General features: G+C 41.6%; 1 protein-coding gene across 1 annotated transcript in view; it reads left to right on the top strand.

Moving 5' to 3' along the window:
* The window catches only part of LOC139755123 (uncharacterized), a 161,108-nt gene that overhangs the window by 55,267 nt on the left and 79,241 nt on the right, over positions 1 to 26,600 (top strand). Inside the window, exons 10-11 of the mRNA XM_071673266.1 lie at positions 13,173 to 13,322; positions 19,887 to 20,064. Coding sequence (XP_071529367.1) covers positions 13,173 to 13,322; positions 19,887 to 20,064 — 328 coding nt within the window. The remainder of the gene's footprint in view (positions 1 to 13,172; positions 13,323 to 19,886; positions 20,065 to 26,600) is intronic.

The raw sequence follows: 26,600 nt of genomic DNA, 5'->3' as shown, positions 1-26,600 counted from the left end.
GAGTGAATTGGAGCGATGTGGTATACCGGGGTTGATGTGCTGTCAGTGGATTGAATCAAGGCATGTGAAGCGTCTGGGGTAAACCATGGAAAGCTGTGTAGGTATGTATATTTGCGTGTGTGGACGTATGTATATACATGTGTATGGGGGGGGGTTGGGCCATTTCTTTCGTCTGTTTCCTTGCGCTACCTCACAAACGCGGGAGACAGCAACAAAGTATAATAAATAAAAATAAATATATATATATATATATCCCTGGGGATAGGGGAGAAAGAATACTTCCCACGTATTCCCTGCGTGTCGTAGACGGCGACTAAAAGGGAAGGGAGCGGGGGGGCTGGAAATCCTCCCCTCTCAATTTTTTTAATTTTCCAAAAGAAGGAACAGAGAAGGGGGCCAGGTGAGGATATTCCCTCAATGGCCCAGCTGTCTGTTCTTAACGCTACCTCGCTAACGCGGGAAATGGCGAATAGTTTGAAAAAAAAAAAGATATATAGGTGGTGTGCAAAGTGAGAGGGTTAGGGAAAATGATTTGGTAAACAGAGAAGAGGTAGTAAAAGCTTTGCGGAAGATGAAAGCCGGCAAGGCAGCAGGTTTGGATGGTATTGCAGTGGAATTTATTAAAAAAGGGGGTGACTGTATTGTTGACTGGTTGGTAAGGTTATTTAATGTATGTATGACTCATGGTGAGGTGCCTGAGGATTGGCGGAATGCGTGCATAGTGCCATTGTACAAAGGCAAAGGGGATAAGAGTGAGTGCTCAAATTACAGAGGTATAAGTTTGTTGAGTATTCCTGGTAAATTATATGGGAGGGTATTGATTGAGAGGGTGAAGGCATGTACAGAGCATCAGATTGGGGAAGAGCAGTGCGGTTTCAGAAGTGGTAGAGGATGTGTGGATCAGGTGTTTGCTTTGAAGAATGTATGTGAGAAATACTTAGAAAAGCAAATGGATTTGTATGTAGCATTTATGGATCTGGAGAAGGCATATGATAGAGTTGATAGAGATGCTCTGTGGAAGGTATTAAGAATATATGGTGTGGGAGGCAAGTTGTTAGAAGCAGTGAAAAGTTTTTATCGAGGATGTAAGGCATGTGTACGTGTAGGAAGAGAGGAAAGTGATTGGTTCTCAGTGAATGTAGGTTTGCGGCAGGGGTGTGTGATGTCTCCATGGTTGTTTAATTTGTTTATGGATGGGGTTGTTAGGGAGGTAAATGCAAGAGTCCTGGAAAGAGGGGCAAGTATGAAGTCTGTTGGGGATGAGAGAGCTTGGGAAGTGAGTCAGTTGTTGTTCGCTGATGATACAGCGCTGGTGGCTGATTCATGTGAGAAACTGCAGAAGCTGGTGACTGAGTTTGGGAAAGTGTGTGGAAGAAGAAAGTTGAGAGTAAATGTGAATAAGAGCAAGGTTATTAGGTACAGTAGGGTTGAGGGTCAAGTCAATTGGGAGGTGAGTTTGAATGGAGAAAAACTGGAGGAAGTGAAGTGTTTTAGATATCTGGGAGTGGATCTGTCAGCGGATGGAACCATGGAAGCGGAAGTGGATCATAGGGTGGGGGAGGGGGCGAAAATTTTGGGAGCCTTGAAAAATGTGTGGAAGTCGAGAACATTATCTCGGAAAGCAAAAATGGGTATGTTTGAGGGAATAGTGGTTCCAACAATGTTGTATGGTTGCGAGGCGTGGGCTATGGATAGAGATGTGCGCAGGAGGATGGATGTGCTGGAAATGAGATGTTTGAGGACAATGTGTGGTGTGAGGTGGTTTGATCGAGTAAGTAACGTAAGGGTAAGAGAGATGTGTGGAAATAAAAAGAGCGTGGTTGAGAGAGCAGAAGAGGGTGTTTTGAAATGGTTTGGGCACATGGAGAGAATGAGTGAGGAAAGATTGACCAAGAGGATATATGTGTCGGAGGTGGAGGGAACGAGGAGAAGAGGGAGACCAAATTGGAGGTGGAAAGATGGAGTGAAAAAGATTTTGTGTGATCGGGGCCTGAACATGCAGGAGGGTGAAAGGAGGGCAAGGAATAGAGTGAATTGGAGCGATGTGGTATACAGGGGTTGACTTGCTGTCAGTGGAGTGAATCAAGGCATGTGAAGCGTCTGGGGTAAACCATGGAAAGCTGTGTAGGTATGTATATTTGCGTGTGTGGACGTGTGTATGTACATGTGTATGGGGGGGGGTTGGGCCATTTCTTTCGTCTGTTTCCTTGCGCTACCTCGCAAGCGCGGGAGACAGCGACAAAGTATAAAAAAAAAAAAAAAAAAAAAAAAAATATATATATATATATATATATATATATATATATATATATATATATATATATATATATATATACTGGGACCGTACACCTGCCGGGCGAGGGAAGGAGAGGGAGCGTGGGGGGGGTCCGGGTGAGGATGTTCCCTCGGGGGCCCGGTCCTCTGTTCTTGGCGCTGCCTCGCTGTCGCGGGAGGTGGCGAATAGTGTGAAGGAAAAAAAAAAAAGATATATATATATGTATATGTGTATATGTGTATATATATATATATATATATATATATATATATATATATATATTGATGAGAACTGCTATTGACGTTTGTGTAAATAGATTATACATTTCCTTTTTCCATAGCCAGAGGTTGAACCATTATGTGACATTCATTTTTTCATTCAATTCAAGCTAGAAGTTTCAGTTTTCTAAATTGTTTCTTACATTTTTTCATATGTATATATATGTATGTGTATGTGTGTGTATATGTGCGTATGTATGTGTATGTGTGTATATGTGTATATGTTTATATATATGTATATTATCCCTGGGGATAGGGGTGAAAGAATACTTCCCACGTATTCCTCGTGTGTCGTAGAAAGCGACTAGAGGGGACGGGAGCGGGGGGCCAGAAATCCTCCCCTCCTTGTATTAACTTTCTAAAATGGGAAACAGAAGAAGGAGTCACGCGGGGAGTGCTCATCCTCCTCGAAGGCTCAGAGTGGGGTGCCTAAATGTGTGTGGATGTAACCAAGATGTGAAAAAAGGAGAGATAGGTAGTATGTTTGAGGAAAGGAACCTGGATGTTTTGGCTCTGAGTGAAACGAAGCTCAAGGGTAAAGGGGAAGAGTGGTTTGGAAATGTCTGGGGAGTAAAGTCAGGGGTTAGTGAGAGGACAAGAGCAAGGGAAGGAGTAGCAATACTCCTGAAACAGGAGTTGTGGGAGTATGTGATAGAATGTAAGAAAGTAAATTCTCGATTAATATGGGTAAAACTGAAAGTTGATGGAGAGAGGTGGGTGATTATTGGTGCATATGCACCTGGGCATGAGAAGAAAGATCATGAGAGGCAAGTGTTTTGGGAGCAGCTGAATGAGTGTGTTAGTGGTTTTGATGCACGAGACCGGGTTATAGTGATGGGTGATTTGAATGCAAAGGTGAGTAATGTGGCAGTTGAGGGAATAATTGGTATACATGGGGTGTTCAGTGTTGTAAATGGAAATGGTGAAGAGCTTGTAGATTTATGTGCTGAAAAAGGACTGATGATTGGGAATACCTGGTTTAAAAAGCGAGATATACATAAGTATACTTATGTAAGTAGGAGAGATGGCCAGATAGCGTTATTGGATTACGTGTTAATTGACAGGCGTGCGAAAGAGAGACTTTTGGATGTTAATGTGCTGAGAGGTGCAACTGGAGGGATGTCTGATCATTATCTTGTGGAGGCTAAGGTGAAGATTTGTATGGGTTTTCAGAAAAGAAGAGTGAATGTTGGGGTGAAGAGGGTGGTGAGAGTAAGTGAGCTTGGGAAGGAGACCTGTGTGAGGAAGTACCAGGAGAGACTGAGTACAGAATGGAAAAAGGTGAGAACAATGGAAGTAAGGGGAGTGGGGGAGGAATGGGATGTATTTAGGGAATCAGTGATGGATTGCGCAAAAGATGCTTGTGGCATGAGAAGAGTGGGAGGTGGGTTGATTAGAAAGGGTAGTGAGTGGTGGGATGAAGAAGTAAGAGTATTAGTGAAAGAGAAGAGAGAGGCATTTGGACGATTTTTGCAGGGAAAAAATGCAATTGAGTGGGAGATGTATAAAAGAAAGAGACAGGAGGTCAAGAGAAAGGTGCAAGAGGTGAAAAAAAGGGCAAATGAGAGTTGGGGTGAGAGAGTATCATTAAATTTTAGAGAGAATAAAAAGATGTTCTGGAAGGAGGTAAATAAAGTGCGTAAGACAAGGGAGCAAATGGGAACTTCAGTGAAGGGCGCAAATGGGGAGGTGATAACAAGTAGTGGTGATGTGAGAAGGAGATGGAGTGAGTATTTTGAAGGTTTGATGAATGTGTTTGATGATAGAGTGGCAGATATAGGGTGTTTTGGTCGAGGTGGTGTGCAAAGTGAGAGGGTTAGGGAAAATGATTTGGTAAACAGAGAAGAGGTAGTGAAAGCTTTGCGGAAGATGAAAGCCGGCAAGGCAGCAGGTTTGGATGGTATTGCAGTGGAATTTATTAAAAAAGGGGGTGACTGTATTGTTGACTGGTTGGTAAGGTTATTTAATGTATGTATGACTCATGGTGAGGTGCCTGAGGATTGGCGGAATGCGTGCATAGTGCCATTGTACAAAGGCAAAGGGGATAAGAGTGAGTGCTCAAATTACAGAAGTATAAGTTTGTTGAGTATTCCTGGTAAATTATATGGGAGGGTATTGATTGAGAGGGTGAAGGCATGTACAGAGCATCAGATTGGGGAAGAGCAGTGTGGTTTCAGAAGTGGTAGACGATGTGTGGATCAGGTGTTTGCTTTGAAGAATGTATGTGAGAAATACTTAGAAAAGCAAATGGATTTGTATGTAGCATTTATGGATCTGGAGAAGGCATATGATAGAGTTGATAGAGATGCTCTGTGGAAGGTATTAAGAATATATGGTGTGGGAGGAAAGTTGGTAGAAGCAGTGAAAAGTTTTTATCGAGGATGTAAGGCATGTGTACGTGTAGGAAGAGAGGAAAGTGATTGGTTCTCAGTGAATGTAGGTTTGCGGCAGGGGTGTGTGATGTCTCCATGGTTGTTTAATTTGTTTATGGATGGGGTTGTTAGGGAGGTAAATGCAAGAGTTTTGGAAAGAGGGGCAAGTATGAAGTCTGTTGTGGATGAGAGAGCTTGGGAAGTGAGTCAGTTGCTGTTCGCTGATGATACAGCGCTGGTGGCTGATTCATGTGAGAAACTGCAGAAGCTGGTGACTGAGTTCGGTAAAGTGTGTGAAAGAAGAAAGTTAAGAGTAAATGTGAATAAGAGCAAGGTTATTAAGTACAGTAGGGTTGAGGGTCAAGTCAATTGGGAGGTGAGTTTGAATGGAGAAAAACTGGAGGAAGTGAAGTGTTTTAGATATCTGGGAGTGGATCTGGCAGCGGATGGAACCATGGAAGCGGAAGTGGATCATAGGGTGGGGGAGGGGGTGAAAATTCTGGGAGCCTTGAAGAATGTGTGGAAGTCGAGAACATTATCTCGGAAAGCAAAAATGGGTATGTTTGAAGGAATAGTGGTTCCAACAATGTTGTATGGTTGCGAGGCGTGGGCTATGGATAGAGTTGTGCGCAGGAGGATGGATGTGCTGGAAATGAGATGTTTGAGGACAATGTGTGGTGTGAGGTGGTTTGATCGAGTGAGTAACGTAAGGGTAAGAGAGATGTGTGGAAATAAAAAGAGCGTGGTTGAGAGAGCAGAAGAGGGTGTTTTGAAGTGGTTTGGGCACATGGAGAGAATGAGTGAGGAAAGATTGACCAAGAGGATATATGTGTCGGAGGTGGAGGGAACGAGGAGAAGAGGGAGACCAAATTGGAGGTGGAAAGATGGAGTGAAAAAGATTTTGAGTGATCGGGGCCTGAACATGCAGGAGGGTGAAAGGAGGGCAAGGAATAGAGGGATTTGGAGCGATGTGGTATACTGGGGTTGACGTGCTGTCAGTGGATTGAATCAAGGCATGTGAAGCGTCTGGGGTAAACCATGGAAAGCTGTGTAGGTATGTATATTTGCGTGTGTGGACGTATGTATATACATGTGTATGGGGGGGGGTTGGGCCATTTCTTTCGTCTGTTTCGTTGCGCTACCTCGCAAACGCGGGAGACAGCGACAAAGTATAATAAAAAATAAAAAAAATAATTATATATATATATATATATATATATACATATATATATATATATATATATATATATATATATATATTTATTATCCCTGTGGATAGGGGATTAAGAATACTTCCCACGTATTCCCTGCGTGTCGTAGAAGGCGACTAAAAGGGGAGGGAGCGGGGGGCTGGAAATCCTCCCCTCTGGTTTTTTTTTTTTTTTTTTTCCAAAAAAAGGAACAGAGGGGGCCAGGTGAGGGTATTCCCTCAAAGGCCCAGTCCTCTGTTCTTAACGCTACCTCGCTAATGCGGGAAATGGTGAATAGTTTGAAAAGAAGAAAGAAAAATATATATTTATATTTATTTATTTATTAGGTAGTGGTAGTGTTCGCCTCTGCGCATTGTGTGTTGTATATTGTTTTCGTGAATCGAGATCCCTGGGGCAGACTTAGTCATAGATACTGGTAACCTCGTACAGTTTCCAATATGGAGCCTGCACCACGACCCTCGCTACTGGCCAGAGCCCGAGCAGTTCCGTCCAGACCGCTTCATGCCGGAGAACAGAGGCAACATTAAAAGCTTCACACACATACCCTTCGGGATGGGACCCAGGAACTGCATAGCGATGCGGTTTGTCCTCATGGAAGCAAAGGTGGCCCTGGCGAAGATGATATTAGCAGCAGAACTACAGCTGGCACCGGGACATGAAGAGATTCAGCTGGAATTTGGTATGGGAATCATCAGGCCCAAGGAAGGTGTCAAACTGGTACTCACATCACTTAGGGAGGAGTGAGGCAACGTGTGACTAACAAGTTTTAAGTATCGTTTGCAGGATTGAGGTTCAAAATTTAACAAAAATTAACTACCACACCTCTCGTAAACAAGCAACGATATATCTAGTAAAGTATTTTAGATCATATTTTTTGATCTAATATATATATGGGGATGAGAGAGCTTGGGAAGTGAGTCAGTTGTTGTTCGCTGATGATACAGCGCTGGTGGCTGATTCATGTGAGAAACTGCAGAAGCTGGTGACTGAGTTTGGTAAAGTGTGTGGAAGAAGAAAGTTAAGAGTAAATGTGAATAAGAGCAAGGTTATTAGGTACAGTAGGGTTGAGGGTCAAGTCAATTGGGAGGTGAGTTTGAATGGAGAAAAACTGGAGGAAGTGAAGTGTTTTAGATATCTGGGAGTGGATCTGGCAGCGGATGGAACCATAGAAGCAGAAGTGGATCATAGGGTGGGGGAGGGGGCGAAAATTCTGGGGGCCTTGAAGAATGTGTGGAAGTCGAGAACATTATCTCGGAAAGCAAAAATGGGTATGTTTGAAGGAATAGTGGTTCCAACAATGTTGTATAGTTGCGAGGCGTGGGCTATGGATAGAGTTGTGCGCAGGAGGATGGATGTGCTGGAAATGAGATGTTTGAGGACAATGTGTGGTGTGAGGTGGTTTGATCGAGTGAGTAACGTAAGGGTAAGAGAGATGTGTGGAAATAAAAAGAGCGTGGTTGAGAGAGCAGCAGAGGGTGTTTTGAAGTGGTTTGGGCACATGGAGAGGATGAGTGAGGAAAGATTGACCAAGAGGATATATGTGTCGGAGGTGGAGGTAGCAAGGAGAAGAGGGAGACCAAATTGGAGGTGGAAAGATGGAGTGAAAAAGATTTTGTGTGATTGGGGCCTGAACATGCAGGAAGGTGAAAGGAGGGCAAGGAATAGAGTGAATTGGAGCGATGTGGTATACCGGGGTTGACGTGCTGTCAGTGGATTGAATCAAGGCATGTGAAGCGTCTGGGGTAAACCATGGAAAGCTGTGTAGGTATGTATATTTGCGTGTGTGGACGTATGTATATACATGTGTATGGGGGGGGTTGGGCCATTTCTTTCGTCTGTTTCGTTGCGCTACCTCGCAAACGCGGGAGACAGCGACAAAGTATAGAAAAAAAAAATATATTTATATATTCATTCATTTCAAGCTAGATGTTTCAGTTTTCTAAATTGTTTCTTACATTTTTCATATGTATATATATGTATGTGTGTGTGTGTGTGTGTGTATATGTGCGTATGTATGTGTATGTGTGTGTATGTGTATATGTATATATATATGTATATTATCCCTGGGGATAGGGGTGAAAGAATACTTCCCACGTATTCCTCGCGTGTCGTAGAAAGCGACTAGAGGGGATGGGAGCGGGGGGCCAGAAATCCTCCCCTCCTTGTATTAACTTTCTAAAATGGGAAACAGAAGAAGGAGTCACGCGGGGAGTGCTCATCCTCCTCGAAGGCTCAGAGTGGGGTGCCTAAATGTGTGTGGATGTAACCAAGATGTGAAAAAAGGAGAGATAGGTAGTATGTTTGAGGAAAGGAACCTGGATGTTTTGGCTCTGAGTGAAACGAAGCTCAAGGGTAAAGGGGAAGAGTGGTTTGGGAATGTCTGGGGAGTAAAGTCAGGGGTTAGTGAGAGGACAAGAGCAAGGGAAGGAGTAGCAATACTCCTGAAACAGGAGTTGTGGGAGTATGTGATAGAATGTAAGAAAGTAAATTCTCGATTAATATGGGTAAAACTGAAAGTTGATGGAGAGAGGTGGGTGATTATTGGTGCATATGCACCCGGGCATGAGAAGAAAGATCATGAGAGGCAAGTGTTTTGGGAGCAGCTGAATGAGTGTGTTAGTGGTTTTGATGCACGAGACGGGGTTATAATGATGGGTGATTTGAATGCAAAGGTGAGTAATGTGGCAGTTGAGGGAATAATTGGTATACATGGGGTGTTCAGTGTTGTAAATGGAAATGGTGAAGAGCTTGTAGATTTATGTGCTGAAAAAGGACTGATGATTGGGAATACCTGGTTTAAAAAGCGAGATATACATAAGTATACTTATGTAAGTAGGAGAGATGGCCAGAGAGCGTTATTGGATTACGTGTTAATTGACAGGCGTGCGAAAGAGAGACTTTTGGATGTTAATGTGCTGAGAGGTGCAACTGGAGGGATGTCTGATCATTATCTTGTGGAGGCTAAGGTGAAGATTTGTTTGGGTTTTCAGAAAAGAAGAGTGAATGTTGGGGTGAAGAGGGTGGTGAGAGTAAGTGAGCTTGGGAAGGAGACCTGTGTGAGGAAGTACCAGGAGAGACTGAGTACAGAATGGAAAAAGGTGAGAACAATGGAAGTAAGGGGAGTGGGGGAGGAATGGGATGTATTTAGGAGATCAGTGATGGATTGCGCAAAAGATGCTTGTGGCATGAGAAGAGTGGGAGGTGGGTTGATTAGAAAGGGTAGTGAGTGGTGGGATGAAGAAGTGAGAGTATTAGTGAAAGAGAAGAGAGAGGCATTTGGATGATTTTTGCAGGGAAAAAATGCAATTGAGTGGGAGATGTATAAAAGAAAGAGACAGGAGGTCAAGAGAAAGGTGCAAGAGGTGAAAAAAAGGGCAAATGAGAGTTGGGGTGAGAGAGTATCATTAAATTTTAGGGAGAATAAAAAGATGTTCTGGAAGGAGGTAAATAAAGTGCGTAAGACAAGGGAGCAAATGGGAGCTTCAGTGAAGGGTGCAAATGGGGAGGTGATAACAAGTAGTGGTGATGTGAGAAGGAGATGGAGTGAGTATTTTGAAGGTTTGTTGAATGTGTTTGATGATAGAGTGGCAGATATAGGGTGTTTTGGTTGAGGTGGTGTGCAAAGTGAGAGGGTTAGGGAAAATGATTTGGTAAAGAGAGAAGAGGTAGTGAAAGCTTTGCGGAAGATGAAAGCCGGCAAGGCAGCAGGTTTGGATGGTATTGCAGTGGAATTTATTAAAAAAGGGGGTGACTGTATTGTTGACTGGTTGGTAAGTTATAATGTATGTATGACTCATGGTGAGGTGCCTGAGGATTGGCGGAATGTGTGCATAGTGCCATTGTACAAAGGCAAAGGGGATAAGAGTGAGTGCTCAAATTACAGAGGTATAAGTTTGTTGAGTATTCCTGGTAAATTATATGGGAGGGTATTGATTGAGAGGGTGAAGGCATGTACAGAGCATCAGATTGGGGAAGAGCAGTGTGGTTTCAGAAGTGGTAGAGGATGTGTGGATCAGGTGTTTGCTTTGAAGAATGTATGTGAGAAATACTTAGAAAAGCAAATGGATTTGTATGTAGCATTTATGGATCTGGAGAAGGCATATGATAGAGTTGATAGAGATGCTCTGTGGAAGGTATTAAGAATATATGGTGTGGGAGGAAAGTTGTTAGAAGCAGTGAAAAGTTTTTATCGAGGATGTAAGGCATGTGTATGTGTAGGAAGAGAGGAAAGTGATTGGTTCTCAGTGAATGTAGGTTTGCGGCAGGGGTGTGTGATGTCTCCATGGTTGTTTAATTTGTTTATGGATGGGGTTGTTAGGGAGGTAAATGCAAGAGTTTTGGAAAGAGGGACAAGTATGAAGTCTGTTGGGGATGAGAGAGCTTGGGAAGTGAGTCAGTTGTTGTTCGCTGATGATACAGCGCTGGTGGCTGATTCATGTGAGAAACTGCAGAAGCTGGTGACTGAGTTTGGAAAAGTGTGTGGAAGAAGAAAGTTAAGAGTAAATGTGAATAAGAGCAAGGTTATTAGGTACAGTAGGATTGAGGGTCAAGTCAATTGGGAGGTGAGTTTGAATGGAGAAAAACTGGAGGAAGTGAAGTGTTTTAGATATCTGGGAGTGGATCTGGCAGCGGATGTAACCATGGAAGCGGAAGTGGATCATAGGGTGGGCGAGGGGGCGATAATTCTGGGGGCCTTGAAGAATGTGTGGAAGTCGAGAACATTATCTCGGAAAGCAAAAATGGGTATGTTTGAAGGAATAGTGGATCCAACAATGTTGTATGGTTGCGAGGCGTGGGCTATGGATAGAGTTGTGCGCAGGAGGATGGATGTGCTGGAAATGAGATGTTTGAGGACAATGTGTGGTGTGAGGTGGTTTGATCGAGTGAGTAACGTAAGGGTAAGAGAGATGTGTGGAAATAAAAAGAGCGTGGTTGAGAGAGCAGAAGAGGGTGTTTTGAAGTAGTTTGGGCACATGGTTGAGAGAGCGGAAGAGGATGTTTTGAAATGGTTTGGGCACATGGAGAGAATGAGTGAGGAAAGAATGACCGAGAGGATATGTGTCAGAGGTGGAGGGAACGAGGAAAAGTGGGAGACCAAATTGGAGGTGGAAAGAGGGAGTGAAAAAGATTTTGTGTGATCGGGGCCTGAACATGCAGGAGGGTGAAAGGAGGGCAAGGAATGGAGTGAACTGGATGGATGTGGTGAAAACCGGGGTTGACATGCTGTCAGTGGATTGAATCAGGGCATGTGAAGCGTCTGGGGTAAACCATGGAAAGCTGTGTAGGTATGTATATTTGCATGTGTGGACGTATGTATATACATGTGTATGGGGGGGGGGGTTGGGCCATTTCTTTCGTCTGTTTCCTTGCGCTACCTCGCAAACGCGGGAGACAGCGACAAAGCAAAAAAAAAAAAAAAAAATATGTAAGAAGTAGAGGGAACAAGGAGAATGGGAAGACCATATTGTAGATAGAAGGATGGAGAGAAAAAGATCTTGAGCAATTGTGGGTTAAGCATGTAGGTGGGTGAAAGGCATGCACAATACAGAATGAATTGGAATGATGTCGTATACAGTGGTCGATGTGCTTTCAGTGGACAGAACCAGGGCATGTGAAGCCTATGTGGAGCCTTGTTGTGGACAGAGAGTTGTGGTTTTGATGCATTTACACTTGACACCGAGAGAATAGATGTGAGTGGATGCGGCCTTTTCTTCGTCTATTCCTGGCCCTACTTCGTTAACTTGGGAAATGGCAGTGAATTACGAAAGAAAGAGAGAATAAAAGAAAGTAAGAAAATGAAGAGCCTTTAGAAGCACAGTGCTAGAGTTTCCCTTTGCTAGTGGCCTTTTAAGGGTGAGGCACCGAAGGCTAAAAAACAGCACTGGAGTTCACCAATTATGGAAACCCTCTTGTCATGGCCACCCACTTAAGGGAGATTTTTGAGGAAACAGGCATCAGAGGTATAGATAGATAGATAGATAGATAGATAATTAGAAAACAAAATTGTTATTTTGCTTTTCATATCTTGTTTTGCACACTTGTTGTACTACTATATATACTCATGTTTAGTTTGATCTCATGCATAATCACTTCCACCCCCAATAAACACACACACACACACCTTTAAGCCAAAAATTCTGCTTGTTTCACATAATTCATGCATAAGTTGACCCAAGTTTTTGAGGGATACTGTAGGCATACTGGTACCTACCATATGCTGTTTACTCTTCCCCAAGACCCATCATAATAGGGTATCATTTGGATATATTTTGAATCCTACCCCCTAAACCATTATTTCCATTCTTGAATGTAGGTAGTACATTCTGGTTATATATAGGTATGTGCTCAACTGTAGGAATTAAATCAAGCGACCATATCTACTTCCACTCGCATGTTCATGTGTGGCAAGTGTGGTAGTGTTGTCATAGATCAAAATATCATATTAGAGATTCATATCACCAATCTCCCTGTCTATATATTTTGTATAACACAAAAAATGTTCTTATACAACATTATTTTGTAAAGTTCTAGTATCATTTTGTAATCTGAGATATACAATAGATTTTCATATACATTTCATCGAGTGTTTGATTAGATAACTTATAGTGGTAATTCTTGGTCTCATTCTCATGATATAATGCAGGTTGACTCTACCTGGTACCAAGATTTTAACCCCTCAGTAATTTTATTCATGTATAGAGCATCCCCTACTTTTTTCCTTTATAAAAATTTGGTTATTAAAGCAACCTGTACAAGTACCTACAGTAAACTGAAACCTATGTCAGATGTTCCTGTACATATGTTATATGTAACTCAAAGTATATTAGCTCCAGGCTCTTATATTAAGCCAATTTACATAGCTATAGTTGCACCAGTCTCACATCTAGGAAGGTTTATATTTTTACCTTCATCTGCTTAAGGAGTCCAACCAAAGTGTCGGTGGGAGGGGGAGGGAGGAGCTTCTAATCAGGTAGCATGCAAGACATACTATTCCTTGGATTACATATGTAACTTTTATATTATTCTTATGTTTCAGAGTGGGCACTGAGGATGTGAGTTCCAGCTCTGAAAGTTTTGCACCATCAAGACCAACTTTTTGCGTATCTTGCCATCCATTAAAGGACCAGTTCCTTCTCTCTTCTGGCTTTAGGGTTTCAGTATTAGCTCTTCCTGAAAATGGTAGAAGGTAAGAAAGTTTTCTTGAATGATGAAAGACAAACAGGAGAGTTGAAAATGGAGTAAGTTAAAGTTGTATCATTTATGTTTTATCCTTGACATTTGTTGGACTGCAGTCAAACAAAAATCCCCACTAATGAATGTGAAATGAGCATTGCATCCACCAGGTGTTATTAGCTCATGGACAGCTTATAAGAAGCAATTTAAGCTTAAGTTGCCCCCAGTTTCAGAAAACCATAACTAGATATCAGCTTCTTTATTCTGATTTGCCCCAACATGAATTAATTCTCAAACAGCTGGCCACATTGATTAATGTGTTCTTAGGGAACGGCAGCCTACTTTGATTCTTGTGCTAGCTTCTCCTTCCTCTGTCGAAGTATCTAACTGAATTATTGTGCCTATAAAGGTCTCATGCATCATCAGAAAAGTTCAGGAAAAAAAATTCTGCTGTCCTTAACACCAGTACAACCACAGTTGTGAAAGCATGGCCATTGATCTGCAGGTCATGTGTATACTTTGACTCAGAAGGAATGGGACAGTACTTACTGCTTATGTCTGAATCAAAGGAAACTCAGCTGCAATGTATTCAATGCTCTTATTCACATTTACTCTCAGCTTTCTTCTTTCACACACTTTACCAAACTCAGTCACCAGCTTCTGCAGTTTCTCACCTGAATCAGCCACCAGCGCTCTATCATCAGCGAACAACAACTGACTCACTTCCCAAGCTCTCTCATCCACAACAGACTGCATACTTTCCCCTCTTTCCAAGACTCTTGCATTCACCCCCCTAACAACCCCATCCACAAACAAATTAAACAACCATGGAGACATCATGCACCCCTGCGCAAACTAACATTCACTGAGAACCAATCACTTTCCTCTCTTCGTACACGTATGCATGCCTTACATCCTCGATAAAAACTTTTCGCTGCTTCTTACAACTTGCCTCCAACACCATATATTCTCAATACCTTCCACAGAAAAGAGAGGCATTTGGACGATTTTTGCAGGGTAATCATGCAAATGACTGGGAGATGTATAAAAGAAAGAGCGAGGAGGTCAAGAGAAAGGTGCAAGAGGTGAAAAAGAGGGCAAATGACAGTTGGGGTGAGAGACTATTATCAAATTTTAGGGAGGATAAAAAGATGTTTTGGAAGGAGGTAAATAAAGTGTGTAAGACAAGGGAATAGATGGGAGCATCAGTGAAAGGGGTTGATGAGGAGATGATAACAAGTAGTGGTGATGTGAGAAGGAGATGGAGTGAGTATTTTGAAGGTTTGTTGAATGTGATTGATATAGGGTGTTTTGGTCTAGGTGGTGTGCAAAGTGAGAGGGTTAGGGAGAATAATTTGGTAAACAGAGAAGAGGTAGTAAAAGCTTTGCGGAAGATGAAAGCTGGCAAGGCTGCAGGTTTGGATGGTATTGCAGTGGAATTTATTAAAAAAGGGGATGACTGTAATGTTGACTGGTTGGTAAGGTTATTTAATGTATGTATGACTCATGGTGAGGTGCCTGAGGATTGGCGGAATGCTTGCATAGTGCCATTGCACAAAGGCAAAGGGGATAAGAGTGAGTGCTCAAATTAGAGGTATAAGTTTGTTTGCTTTGAAGAATGTATGTGAGAAATACTTAGAAAAGCAAATGGATTTGTATGTAGCATTTATGGATCTGGAGAAGGCATATGATAGAGTTGATAGAGATGCTCTGTGGAAGGTATTAAGAATATATGGTGTGGGAGGCAAGTTGTTAGAAGCAGTGAAAAGTTTTTATCGAGGATGTAAGGCATGTGTACGTGTAGGAAGAGAGGAAAGTGATTGGTTCTCAGTGAATGTAGGTTTGCGGCAGGGGTGTGTGATGTCTCCATGGTTGTTTAATTTGTTTATGGATGGGGTTGTTAGGGAGGTAAATGCAGGAGTCTTGGAAAGAGGGGCAAGTATGAAGTCTGTTGGGGATGAGAGAGCTTGGGAAGTGAGTCAGTTGTTGTTCGCTGATGATACAGCGCTGGTGGCGGATTCATGTGAGAAACTGCAGAAGCTGGTGACGGAGTTTGGTAAAGTGTGTGGAAGAAGAAAGTTAAGAGTAAATGTGAATAAGAGCAAGGTTATTAGGTACAGTAGGGTTGAGGGTCAAGTCAATTGGGAGGTGAGTTTGAATGGAGAAAAACTGGAGGAAGTGAAGTGTTTTAGATATCTGGGAGTGGATCTGTCAGCAGATGGAACCATGGAAGCGGAAGTGGATCATAGGGTGGGGGAGGGGGCGAAAATTTTGGGAGCCTTGAAAAATGTGTGGAAGTCGAGAACATTATCTCGGAAAGCAAAAATGGGTATGTTTGAAGGAATAGTGGTTCCAACAATGTTGTATGGTTGCGAGGCGTGGGCTATGGATAGAGTTGTGCGCAGGAGGATGGATGTGCTGGAAATGAGATGTTTGAGGACAATGTGTGGTGTGAGGTGGTTTGATCGAGTAAGTAACGTAAGGGTAAGAGAGATGTGTGGAAATAAAAAGAGCGTGGTTGAGAGAGCAGAAGAGGGTGTTTTGAAATGGTTTGGGCACATGGAGAGAATGAGTGAGGAAAGATTGACCAAGAGGATATATGTGTCGGAGGTGGAGGGAACGAGGAGAAGAGGGAGACCAAATTGGAGGTGGAAAGATGGAGTGAAAAGGATTTTGTGTGATCGGGGCCTGAACATGCAGGAGGGTGAAAGGAGGGCAAGGAATAGAGTGAATTGGAGCGATGTGGTATACAGGGGTTGACGTGCTGTCAGTGGATTGAATCAAGGCATGTGAAGCGTCCGGGGTAAACCATGGAAAGCTGTGTAGGTATGTATATTTGCGTGTGTGGACGTGTGTATGTACATGTGTATGGGGGGGGTTGGGCCATTTCTTTCGTCTGTTTCCTTGCGCTACCTCGCAACCGCGGGAGACAGCGACGAGGTATAAAAAAAAAAAAAAAAGTTTGTTGAGTATTCCTGAGAAATTAAATGAGAGGGTATTGATTGAGAGGGTGAAGGCATGTACAGAGCATCAGATTGGGGAAGAGCAGTGTGATTTCAGAAGTGGTAGAGGATGTGTGGCTCAGGTGTTTGCTTTGAAGAATGTATGTGCGAAATACTTAGAAAAGCAAATGGATTTGTATGTAGCATTTATGGATTTGGAGAATTTATACAATATTTCTGATAATTTTGCACATGAAACAAAGTTTATGTAGCACAGTTATCAAAAAGCTAAGATGTCACAACCTCAGCTGCCCTTGTGGACAATATATGTTTTTTGGCATCACTTTCATTCCTAACACTGATTTTATATGTTCCTGATACGCAATCATTTTCTTACACATATTCACACATAAGTCTTGACAGTAAAAGTAATGTGAAATACCATTAATTCAATGAAAAATAATGTGTATAGGGTAACTTGTCATGTCGCCACTCAAAAAGATTTCGGATTTTGGAGCATTTCGGATTTTTGGATTAGGGATGCTCAACCTGGAGTAGTTAGTAGGCTGCCAATGAACAGGAAGGTATATTACTAGCACATCCTGCATGAATATTGGGAGGGTTAGTGCTGGCTGTGTAGTGGGCCAGCACTGCAGTCGTTGTTAATATGCACTCTCCTGGCCGAGGTAGCTGGCTTTTCTTTCTGCCTCACTTACACATGGACCACTGGCATTCTGTCCACAAACATACAATCTCTCCTTGTCATACATAACACCTGACAACACTTAACCTGCTCAGCTCATTCAATGTCACTGAAGATTTTCTTGTGATGAGCTCTGTGTGCTAGCTCTGCCTTCTAACAAAATTGTAGGTGTAATCGATAGAAGTAGTAGGTAGAAACATTTAGTTAGGAGGTTGAAATAGAAACATTAGGCAGCAGTAGTAGGTGGGAACATTGGGCAGGAGTGTTAGGTAGAAGTAGTCAGTAGGAACATGAGGTAGGAGCCTCTACAAACAGTGCTAGACTTGTCCTTTTCCAATTACCTGTTAAAGAGTGAGGCACCAAAGGCTAATAATCAGTACTTGAGTTCACTAGGTATGGATACTCTATTGCTGTGGCCACCTTCTTGAGGTAGTTCCAGAAGGGAACTGGTGTTAGAGATATTGATAGATAGATAGATAGATAGATAAGGGGTAAGGAAACAATACATGTATCTCCTGCATGTCAAGGAAATGACCAAGAGGGGTGGGAGTTAGGTGGTTGGAAATTCTTTCCTTCTCTCGTTGTTGTATTCCAAAAGCAGGGACAGAAGGATATCAATGCAAGAATTGCTCCTTGAAGGCTCAGGCTAAGGCTGGGCTGTCTGAATTTACATAGATGTAACCAGGATAAGTAGGAGGGAGAGATAGGTACTATATTTTAGGGGAGAAACCTTGATTTTCTTGCATTTCATGAAAATTAGCTCAACCCTTTGGTGAGGCAACTGCAGTAACTTTGGCCCAGTTGCAACCCAAGCACTTACTGATATCATCAATCACCCTTGGCTATATCACAAAACCCATAACATCTGGGATCGCTGTTACATAATAGTAATCCTAAAGCCCTCCAAACCACAAGGCTCCCCTTCCTACCACCCTATATCATTTCTGTCTTCGGTATCCAGACTTTAGACAACTTATCCACAATAGAATAAAGCAAAATATCGTACCCTCACCTTTATAACTTGGCTTCAGACCCACCCACTCCACCACCACTCTACACACTCTCCATACACAACACACCCTGGGTGGCTTCATCCAATTAGAAAAAACTTCCCACACAATACTAATGGCAGTAGATATCAACAAAAACATTTAATACTCCATGACACGCCCTAGCACAAAATTTACTTGACACCACCTTCTACAACAGGAACAGAAACTGGTTTGCCAGTTTCAAAACGCCTTCACTTCAAAAACCCTTAAATTCTACAAAGGAGTTCCCCAAGGAGCACTTCTTTCCCCAACCCACTTCTGTCACTTTTTACTTAACCAATTATCTCTAGCAAATCACAACATGAAGGTCATCTCACATGTAGATGACTTTACAGTAACATCACACATCCCACCATTCTGACACCACAGTAGCAACAACAGAAGTGCAGTTTCGTGTAATACTTTTGGAACATTGGCTCACCCAGGACAGTATGTCCATATCTCCATAGAAGTTTTCAGTCACCCTTTTAACTCAGACTCACACCCTCCAGTCACCTTGAATCGACAATCACTTCCTGTGAACAAAATGACGATTATATAAAGCATCACATGCAACACATAGCATTCATTCTCCACACCAGAGACATCAGCACAAAAGCAACCCATGAACTAAATGCCCCCAGATGACGAACTGGCACCAGATTTGGTCAGGAAAACAAATACCTTAGCCTGATCTACAAACAATACACTTGCCCTTCTCTTAACTATGACTTACCTGCCCGGTCTTCCTCTCTTTCAATAGCAAATTAAACAAAGCTGAAATCCAATCAAATTATAGCACTCAGAACAACTACTGGCTGCTTATTAACCACAAATACTCAACACCAGCACAGTGAAACAAAGATCCTCCCAATACAATGCCACCTCAACATTCTCAGCACACAGTATTTTTGCAACAGTATTTGACTTCTTCCCAGACCATTCCATTACTAACCACCACCCCTCAAGCAGGAAGAAAAAGCCTACCCCTGCCTCACAGTTCAGTGGTCTCTATGCACAGATCCCCCTCCACCAGCCAATACAACCCTGCCAAATGTACATAAGTACTAAAATGACCAAAAAAAACACTAAACACCTTTCCTCCCAAATTGGTCTTAAATACCGCCCCACAAGACATATATCCATCAGAAACCACTTTCCCCAGACAAACATGAGTGATGTTTTCTTGTTTTATCTTAAGACATCACCCATCGATTTAGTACTACAATTAATGGAAAGGAGACTATACCCAATATATGACACCTGCAACCATAGTATCATCAGAGAACAAGTACTAATGGAATGCAAAAAAAACTACGTGTCTTAGAGTCAGATAAGAATCATATAACAACAGTGAAAGAGAACAGCATGGAAGAAATTTTAGATAATGATGTTCATGTAATTACATTGATATATTTTGCAAATTTATATGAACTGTTTTAGTTTTTTAGATATCTTTTTTCATGCTTAAAAACACTGAACTACCATTAGGTCTTAGTGTTTTATAAAAACCACAAAACCAGTTGATCAGTTTATGTCTTTTTTTTATGGTGTATCATGTGGAGCCATTAGCTAAGTGTTAATGGGTTTGTGGGTGAATATGATTACAAGTTGCAAGATCCTTTATCATCTCCCTGGGACATTAGATCAGACATTGACTTTCTCTAATTGTTTCATTCACTTAACAGAGTTTCATAATATAGGCTTCTTGATTCAGTACTTTTGTGTGGTTGTGAAATTGACAGTCCTCTTAAATGAAGAAAATAGCTTTTAAGTTATAACAACTCTTTTACTTACTATATTTCTGCTTTGTTTTTAGATTCTTTGAAGTGCTTTTGACAGATTTCCTCTTATTAATGTAACAGAGTATTTACATAAATTTTGTTTTTTTCTGACCACAGAGATGCAGAAGTTGTAGATCAACTATTAGCAGAAGCTAAGCATGCTTTATATCTGCTACAGAACTCTTCTCTGACGCATGACTATGCCTACATTCGTTGTAGTACCTGGAGACTAGCACAGTCAATGCTAGATTTGTCTAAGAACCTCAACAAATCAGCCAGTGCTCAAAGATGTGAGGTAGGGACCACCCTGGACATCATATGAGTTCTTGATCTGGAATGTTATGTTTTTATATGTATCGTGAAAGTAATAATATTTTTAGAATTACAGAGGGTGCATGTACAGGCTTTATAGTAAGTGCTACCAGTGATGAGAATATGTAAGAAAGTAATGGAAGGTATGTAAAGTAATATATACCATAATGAAATTATAAGTAAGTTGAAATAGAGCACTTGGTCTCAGTCACTCATGGAAGCATGACTAGCAGTGAAGTAGATGGCTGTTATGAAAAGTTTTTCCTTATGGTTTTCTTTCCTACTTTGGCTTTATCATCATTTGCACACAACAGACTTGCAATTATTTTATTCTCTTTTCTGGTTGTTTGCTATTGAAATTATTTATTGGTAATGAGAATTTGGATTACTCATAAGTGGAGGACAAGCATAACTAATTGTACTGATCATGCTTGATAGATGCAAAAACATAACTATGATGTGTCCTCAGGATGTTCTGAAAATCTGCAAGTAGCAAATATTAGAATCATTGGTAAGGTTGTACCCTGAAAAATTTTCTTTTAAACAATGAATAGATTCATTAGCAGAATCATAGCCTTTTCATGAGATTTGCAGTAATTACCAGTTTAACCAGTATGGGAAGGGAATTCTACACTAATCGGTCCCATCTCGAACTTTCTTTATCAACTTCCAACTTTTTAAATTTCTCTGTACTGTCTGCAGTCACAAGGTCATCACTGCTGATTCCATTCTTTCACAGCTCTGAGACTATAGAATTACCTATGTAAATCTTTTCTTACAAGTTTCTTGCATGTTCTTTTGCATCTTTCAAAGAATTAATCAGTCATCATTGTTAAATTGGTTTTGAAATGTAACTGATGTGGTTGTCTCATCATTCTTTTCATTACTGTGATCAGCTGTTTAGCCTGTAACCTATCCTTTTAACTCTGTTGTCTTTTTGCAGGTACCATCTTAGTTGCATTTCTTTAAACCTTTTCTCTGAAGTCTGTATGTCTTTCAAGTAAGATGAACATTCTAGAGATGCATACCTTAATTTTGGTCTTATATACATTGTAAAAATTTTACTGAAAATCCCCTCATTAGTATACTTACTGCTACACTGAACCATGTGAAACACCCTGAGAAAGCTGGGAAAACCTCTCCACATATCCTGAATGTTTTTAAATGTCAAGGGGATGCAGAGCCACACATGAGTGTGAAAGAGGTAAAAGAAAACCCTAGACTGATCATTGATGTGTCAGTAAGGACAGTGCAGTGCGACTTATATTTGTACCTTAAGTACTGGAGCTGCAGGTTGCGTCCCAAGCTGGTTGTAACTTGTAGACACCAGAAGAAAAGAGTCGAATTTTGCAAGGGATATGTAGTATGGGATATGGTGAAATTCAGAAGTGTCTTTTGGAGTGATGAGTCCACTTTTTCTGTGATAGGTATCTGTGATGGGCAAGTGTACAGGCTGTGATCTATTTGACCCCAAATGCATTGCAATCACTGTAAAGTTCACTTCTTCACTTAGAGTAAGGGTTGTTTCAGTTATAATGATGATGGGGACTTTGGAAGATTGCCAAAGGGTGAAACAATGAACAGTCATAGTTACCTTAATCTACTGTGTGACCATCTTCCAAATTTGTTCAAAAAGTGCAAGGCCAAAGTTTTCATTCAGGAGGGGACTCCTTTACTCACTACCAAACTAGTCACCGATTGGCATAAGTACTGTGCTGTGGTTTTTCAGTCACTGCCCTGGGAATAGGTGTTATTCCTTGATTTTGAAGGGAATTGATTTTCTCAAGAAAAAAGGGAAAAATTGTAGGTATTAGTATTAGCGGAAGTGGATCATAGGGTGGGGGAGGGGGCGAAAATTCTGGGAGCCTTGAAGAATGTGTGGAAGTCGAGAACATTATCTCGGAAAGCAAAAATGGGTATGTTTGAAGGAATAGTGGTTCCCACAATGTTGTATGGTTGCGAGGCGTGGACTATGGATAGAGTTGTGCGCAGGAGGATGGATGTGCTGGAAATGAGATGTTTGAGGACAATGTGTGGTGTGAGGTGGTTTGATCGAGTAAGTAACGTAAGGGTAAGAGAGATGTGTGGAAATAAAAAGAGCGTGGTTGAGAGAGCAGAAAAGGGTGTTTTGAAATGGTTTGGTCACATGGAGAGAATGAGTGAGGAAAGATTGACCAAGAGGATATATGTGTCGGAGGTGGAGGGAACGAGGAGAAGAGGGAGACCAAATTGGAGGTGGAAAGATGGAGTGAAAAAGATTTTGTGTGATTGGGGCCTGAACATGCAGGAGGGTGAAAGGAGGGCAAAGAATAGAGTGAATTGGAGCGATGTGGTGTACCGGGGTTGACGTGCTGTCAGTGGATTGAATCAAGGCATGTGTATGGGGGTGGGTTGGGCCATTTCTTTCGTGTTTCCTTGCGCTACGTCGCAAACGCGGGAGACAGCGACAAAGCAAAAAAAAAAAAAAAAAAAAAATTAGTTCAGGGTAATTTTTGTGTCAAAAACTTTTTGTTTCAAAATTGAAATGTAATGTATGACATCTATACATGATTTGATAATAGGATATATATCGTAATGGTTTCTGTGGCCAATAAATTGAAAATAATTATAGTTTTAGGTTTTATTCGTTTCTTAAAAAACTTGAATTATTTTAATGCTTAATGATAGGATTTCAAGGTGGGTAAATGCTATTTTAGCTCAAGAAACATGATAAGTATGAAGAATAGGTGTTGTTTGTAGATTCTGCAGGAAATAGATTTTCTCCCAAAACAGGAAAAACTGTTAATTTTTTGTCAAAAAACTTTTTCTTTGAAAATTAAAATGTAACGTAATAGAAGACTTCTGTACATAATATGCTGATATATATATAAGTGAGCTTGGAAAGGAGACTTGTGTGAGGAAGTACCAGGAGAGACTGAGTACAGAATGGAAAAAGGTGAGAACAATGGAAGTAAGGGGAGTGGGGGAGGAATGGGATGTATTTAGGAGATCAGTGATGGATTGTGCAAAAGATGCTTGTGGCATGAGATGCGTGGGAGGTGGGTTGATTAGAAAGGGTAGTGAGTGGTGGGATGAAGAAGTAAGATTATTAGTGAAAAAGAAGAGAGAGGCATTTGGACTATTTTTGCAGGGAAAAAATGCAATTGAGTGGGAGATGTATAAAAGAAAGAGACAGGAGGTCAAGAGAAAGGTGCAAGAGGTGAAAAAGAGGGCAAATGAGAGTTGGGGTGAGAGAGTATCATTAAATTTTAGGGAGAATAAAAAGATGTTCTGGAAGGAGGTAAATAAAGTGCATAAGACAAGGGAGCAAATGGGAACTTCAGTGAAGGGCGCTAATGGGGAGGTGATAACAAGTAGTGGTGATGTGAGAAGGAGATGGAGTGAGTATTTTGAAGGTTTGTTGAATGTGTTTGATGATAGAGTGGCAGATATAGGGTGTCTTGGTCGAGGTGGTGTGCAAAGTGAGAGGGTTAGGGAAAATGATTTGGTAAACAGAGAAGAGGTAGTAAAAGCTTTGCGGAAGATGAAAGCCGGCAAGGCAGCAGGTTTGGATGGTATTGCAGTGGAATTTATTAAAAAAGGGGTGACTGTATTGTTGACTGGTTGGTAAGGTTATTTAATGTATGCATGACTCATGGTGAGGTGCCTGAGGATTGGCGGAATGCGTGCATAGTGCCATTGTACAAAGGCAAAGGGGATAAGAGTGAGTGCTCAAATTACAGAGGTATAAGTTTGTTGAGTATTCCTTGTAAATTATATAGGAGGGTATTGATTGAGAGGGTGAAGGCATGTACAGAGCATCAGATTGGGGAAGAGGAGTGTGGTTTCAGAAGTGGTAGAGGATGTGTGGATCAGGTGTTTGCTTTGAAGAATGTATGTGAGAAATACTTAGAAAAGCAAATGGATTTGTATGTAGCATTTATGGATCTGGAGAAGGCATATGATAGAGTTGATAGAGATGCTCTGTGGAAGGTATTAAGAATATATGGTGTGGGAGGCAAGTTGTTAGAAGCAGTGAAAAGTTTTTATCGTGGATGTAAGGCATGTGTACGTGTAGGAAGAGAGGAAAGTGATTGGTTCTCAGTGAATGTAGGTTTGCGGGAGGGGTGTGTGATGTCTCCATGGTTGTTTAATTTGTTTATGGATGGGGTTGTTAGGGAGGTAAATGCAAGAGTTTTGGAAAGAGGGGCAAGTATGAAGTCTGTTGTGGATGAGAGAGCTTGGGAAGTGAGTCAGGTGTTGTTCGCTGATGATACAGCGCTGGTGGCTGATTCATGTAAGAAACTGCAGAAGCTGGTGACTGAGTTTTGTAAAGTGTGTGAAAGAAGAAAGTTAAGAGTAAATGTGAATAAGAGCAAGGTTATTAGGTACAGTAGGGTTGAGGGTCAAGTCAATTGGGAGGTAAGTTTGAATGGAGAAAAACTTGAGGAAGTAAAGTGTTTTAGATATCTGGGAGTGGATCTGGCAGCGGATGGAACCATGGAAGCGGAAGTGAATCATAGGGTGGGGGAGGGGGCAAAAATTCTGGGAGCCTTGAAGAATGTTTGGAAGTTGAGAACATTATCTCGGAAAGCAAAAATGGGTATGTTTGAAGGAATAGTGGTTCCAACAATGTTATATGGTTGCGAGGCGTGGGCTATGGATAGAGTTGTGCGCATGAGGGTGGATGTGCTGGAAATGAGATGTTTGAGGACAATATGTGGTGTGAGGTGGTTTGATCGAGTAAGTAATGTAAGGGTGAGAGAGATGTGTGGAAATAAAAAGAGTGTGGTTGAGAGAGCAGAAGAGGGTGTTTTGAAATGGTTTGGTCACATGGAGAGAATGAGTGGGGAAAGATTGACCAAGAGGATATATGTGTCGGAGGTGGAGGGAACGAGAAGTGGGAGACCAAATTGGAGGTGGAAAGATGGAGTGAAAAAGATTTTGAGTGATCGGGCCTGAACATGCAGGAGGGTGAAAGGCATGCAAGGAATAGAGTGAATTGGAACGATGTGGTATACCAGGGTCGATGTGCTGTCAATGGATTGAACCAGGGCATGTGAAGCGTCTGGGGTAAACCATGGAAAGTGTGTGGGGCCTGGATGTGGAAAGGGAGCTGTGGTTTCGGTGCATTATTACATGACAGCTAGAGACTGAGTGTGAACGAATGGGGCCTTTGGTGTCTTTCCTAGTGCTACCTTGCACAAATGAGGGGGGAAGGGGAATGTTATTCCATGTGTGGCGAGGTGGCGATGGGAACAAATAAAGGCAGACAGTATGAATTATGTACATTTGTATATATGTATATGTCTGTGTGTGTATATATATATGTGTACATTGAGATGTATAGGTATGTATATGTGCGTGTGTGGACGTGTATGTATATACATGTGTATGTGGGCAGGTTGGGCCATTCTTTCGTCTGTTTCCTTGCGCTACATCGCTGACGCGGGAGACAGCGACAAAGCAAAATAAATAAATAAAATAAATATATAAATATTTATCATAAAGGCTTCTCTTGCCACCGTATCAAAAATGATTTGATTTTAACTTAAAGTGAAATATTCAATTCTTTAATGATTTTATTCTTTAATTATTGGATTCAATGTTGCTAAATGCTATTTTAGCATGAGAAACATAATGAATGTGAAGAATAGGTGGTCTTCTTTGATTCTGAAGGGAATCAATTTTCCCAAGAAAAACGGGAAAAATTGCAGGTATTAGTTCAGGGTAATTTTTGTGTCAAAAAAGTTTTTGTTTTGAAATTGAAATGTAATGTAATGGTTGATTTCTATACATGACATAATGATAGGATATATATTGTAATGGCTTCTGTTGCCAACATATTAAAGATAATTATAGTTCCATGTTTTAGTAATTTTTTAAATCATTGATTATTTTAATACTTAATGATGGGATTTCAAGGGGGTAAATGCTATTTTAGCTCAAGAAACGTAATGAGTATGAAGAATAGGAGTTGTTCCTAGATTCTGAAGGAAACCTTTTCCCCCCAGAAAGCAGGAATAAATGCACGCAATAGTTCTGGAGAGAATGAGTGAGGAAAGATTGACCAAGAGGATATATGTGTCGGAGGTGGAGGGAACAAGAAGTGGGAGACCAAATTGGAGTGAAAAAGATTTTGAGTGATTGGGGCCTGAACATGCAGGAGGGTGAAAGGCGGGCAAGGAATAGAGTGAATTGGATCGATGTGGTATACTGGGGTCGACGTGCTGTCATTGGATTGAATCAGGGCATGTGAAGCGCTGGGGTAAACCATGGAAAGTTGTGTGGGGCCTGGATGTGGAAAGGGAGCTGTGGTTTCGGGCATTATTGCATGACAGTTGGAGACTGAGTGTGAGCGAATGGGGCCTTTGTTGTCTTCTCCTGGGGCTGCCTCGCGCACATGATGGGGGAGGGGGATGTTTTTCCGTGTGTGGCGGGGTGGCGATGGGGGTGAGTAGGGGCAGACAGTGTGAATTGTGTGCATGTGTGTATATGTGTGTGTCTGTGTGTGTATATATGTGTGTACGTTGGGATGTG

The sequence above is a fragment of the Panulirus ornatus genome, chromosome 18, assembly GCF_036320965.1.
Source record: "Panulirus ornatus isolate Po-2019 chromosome 18, ASM3632096v1, whole genome shotgun sequence".
Lineage (NCBI taxonomy): Eukaryota > Metazoa > Arthropoda > Malacostraca > Decapoda > Palinuridae > Panulirus > Panulirus ornatus.
Note: the sequence above shows the minus strand (reverse complement) of the source record. Positions and strands in the feature narration are given on the sequence as shown.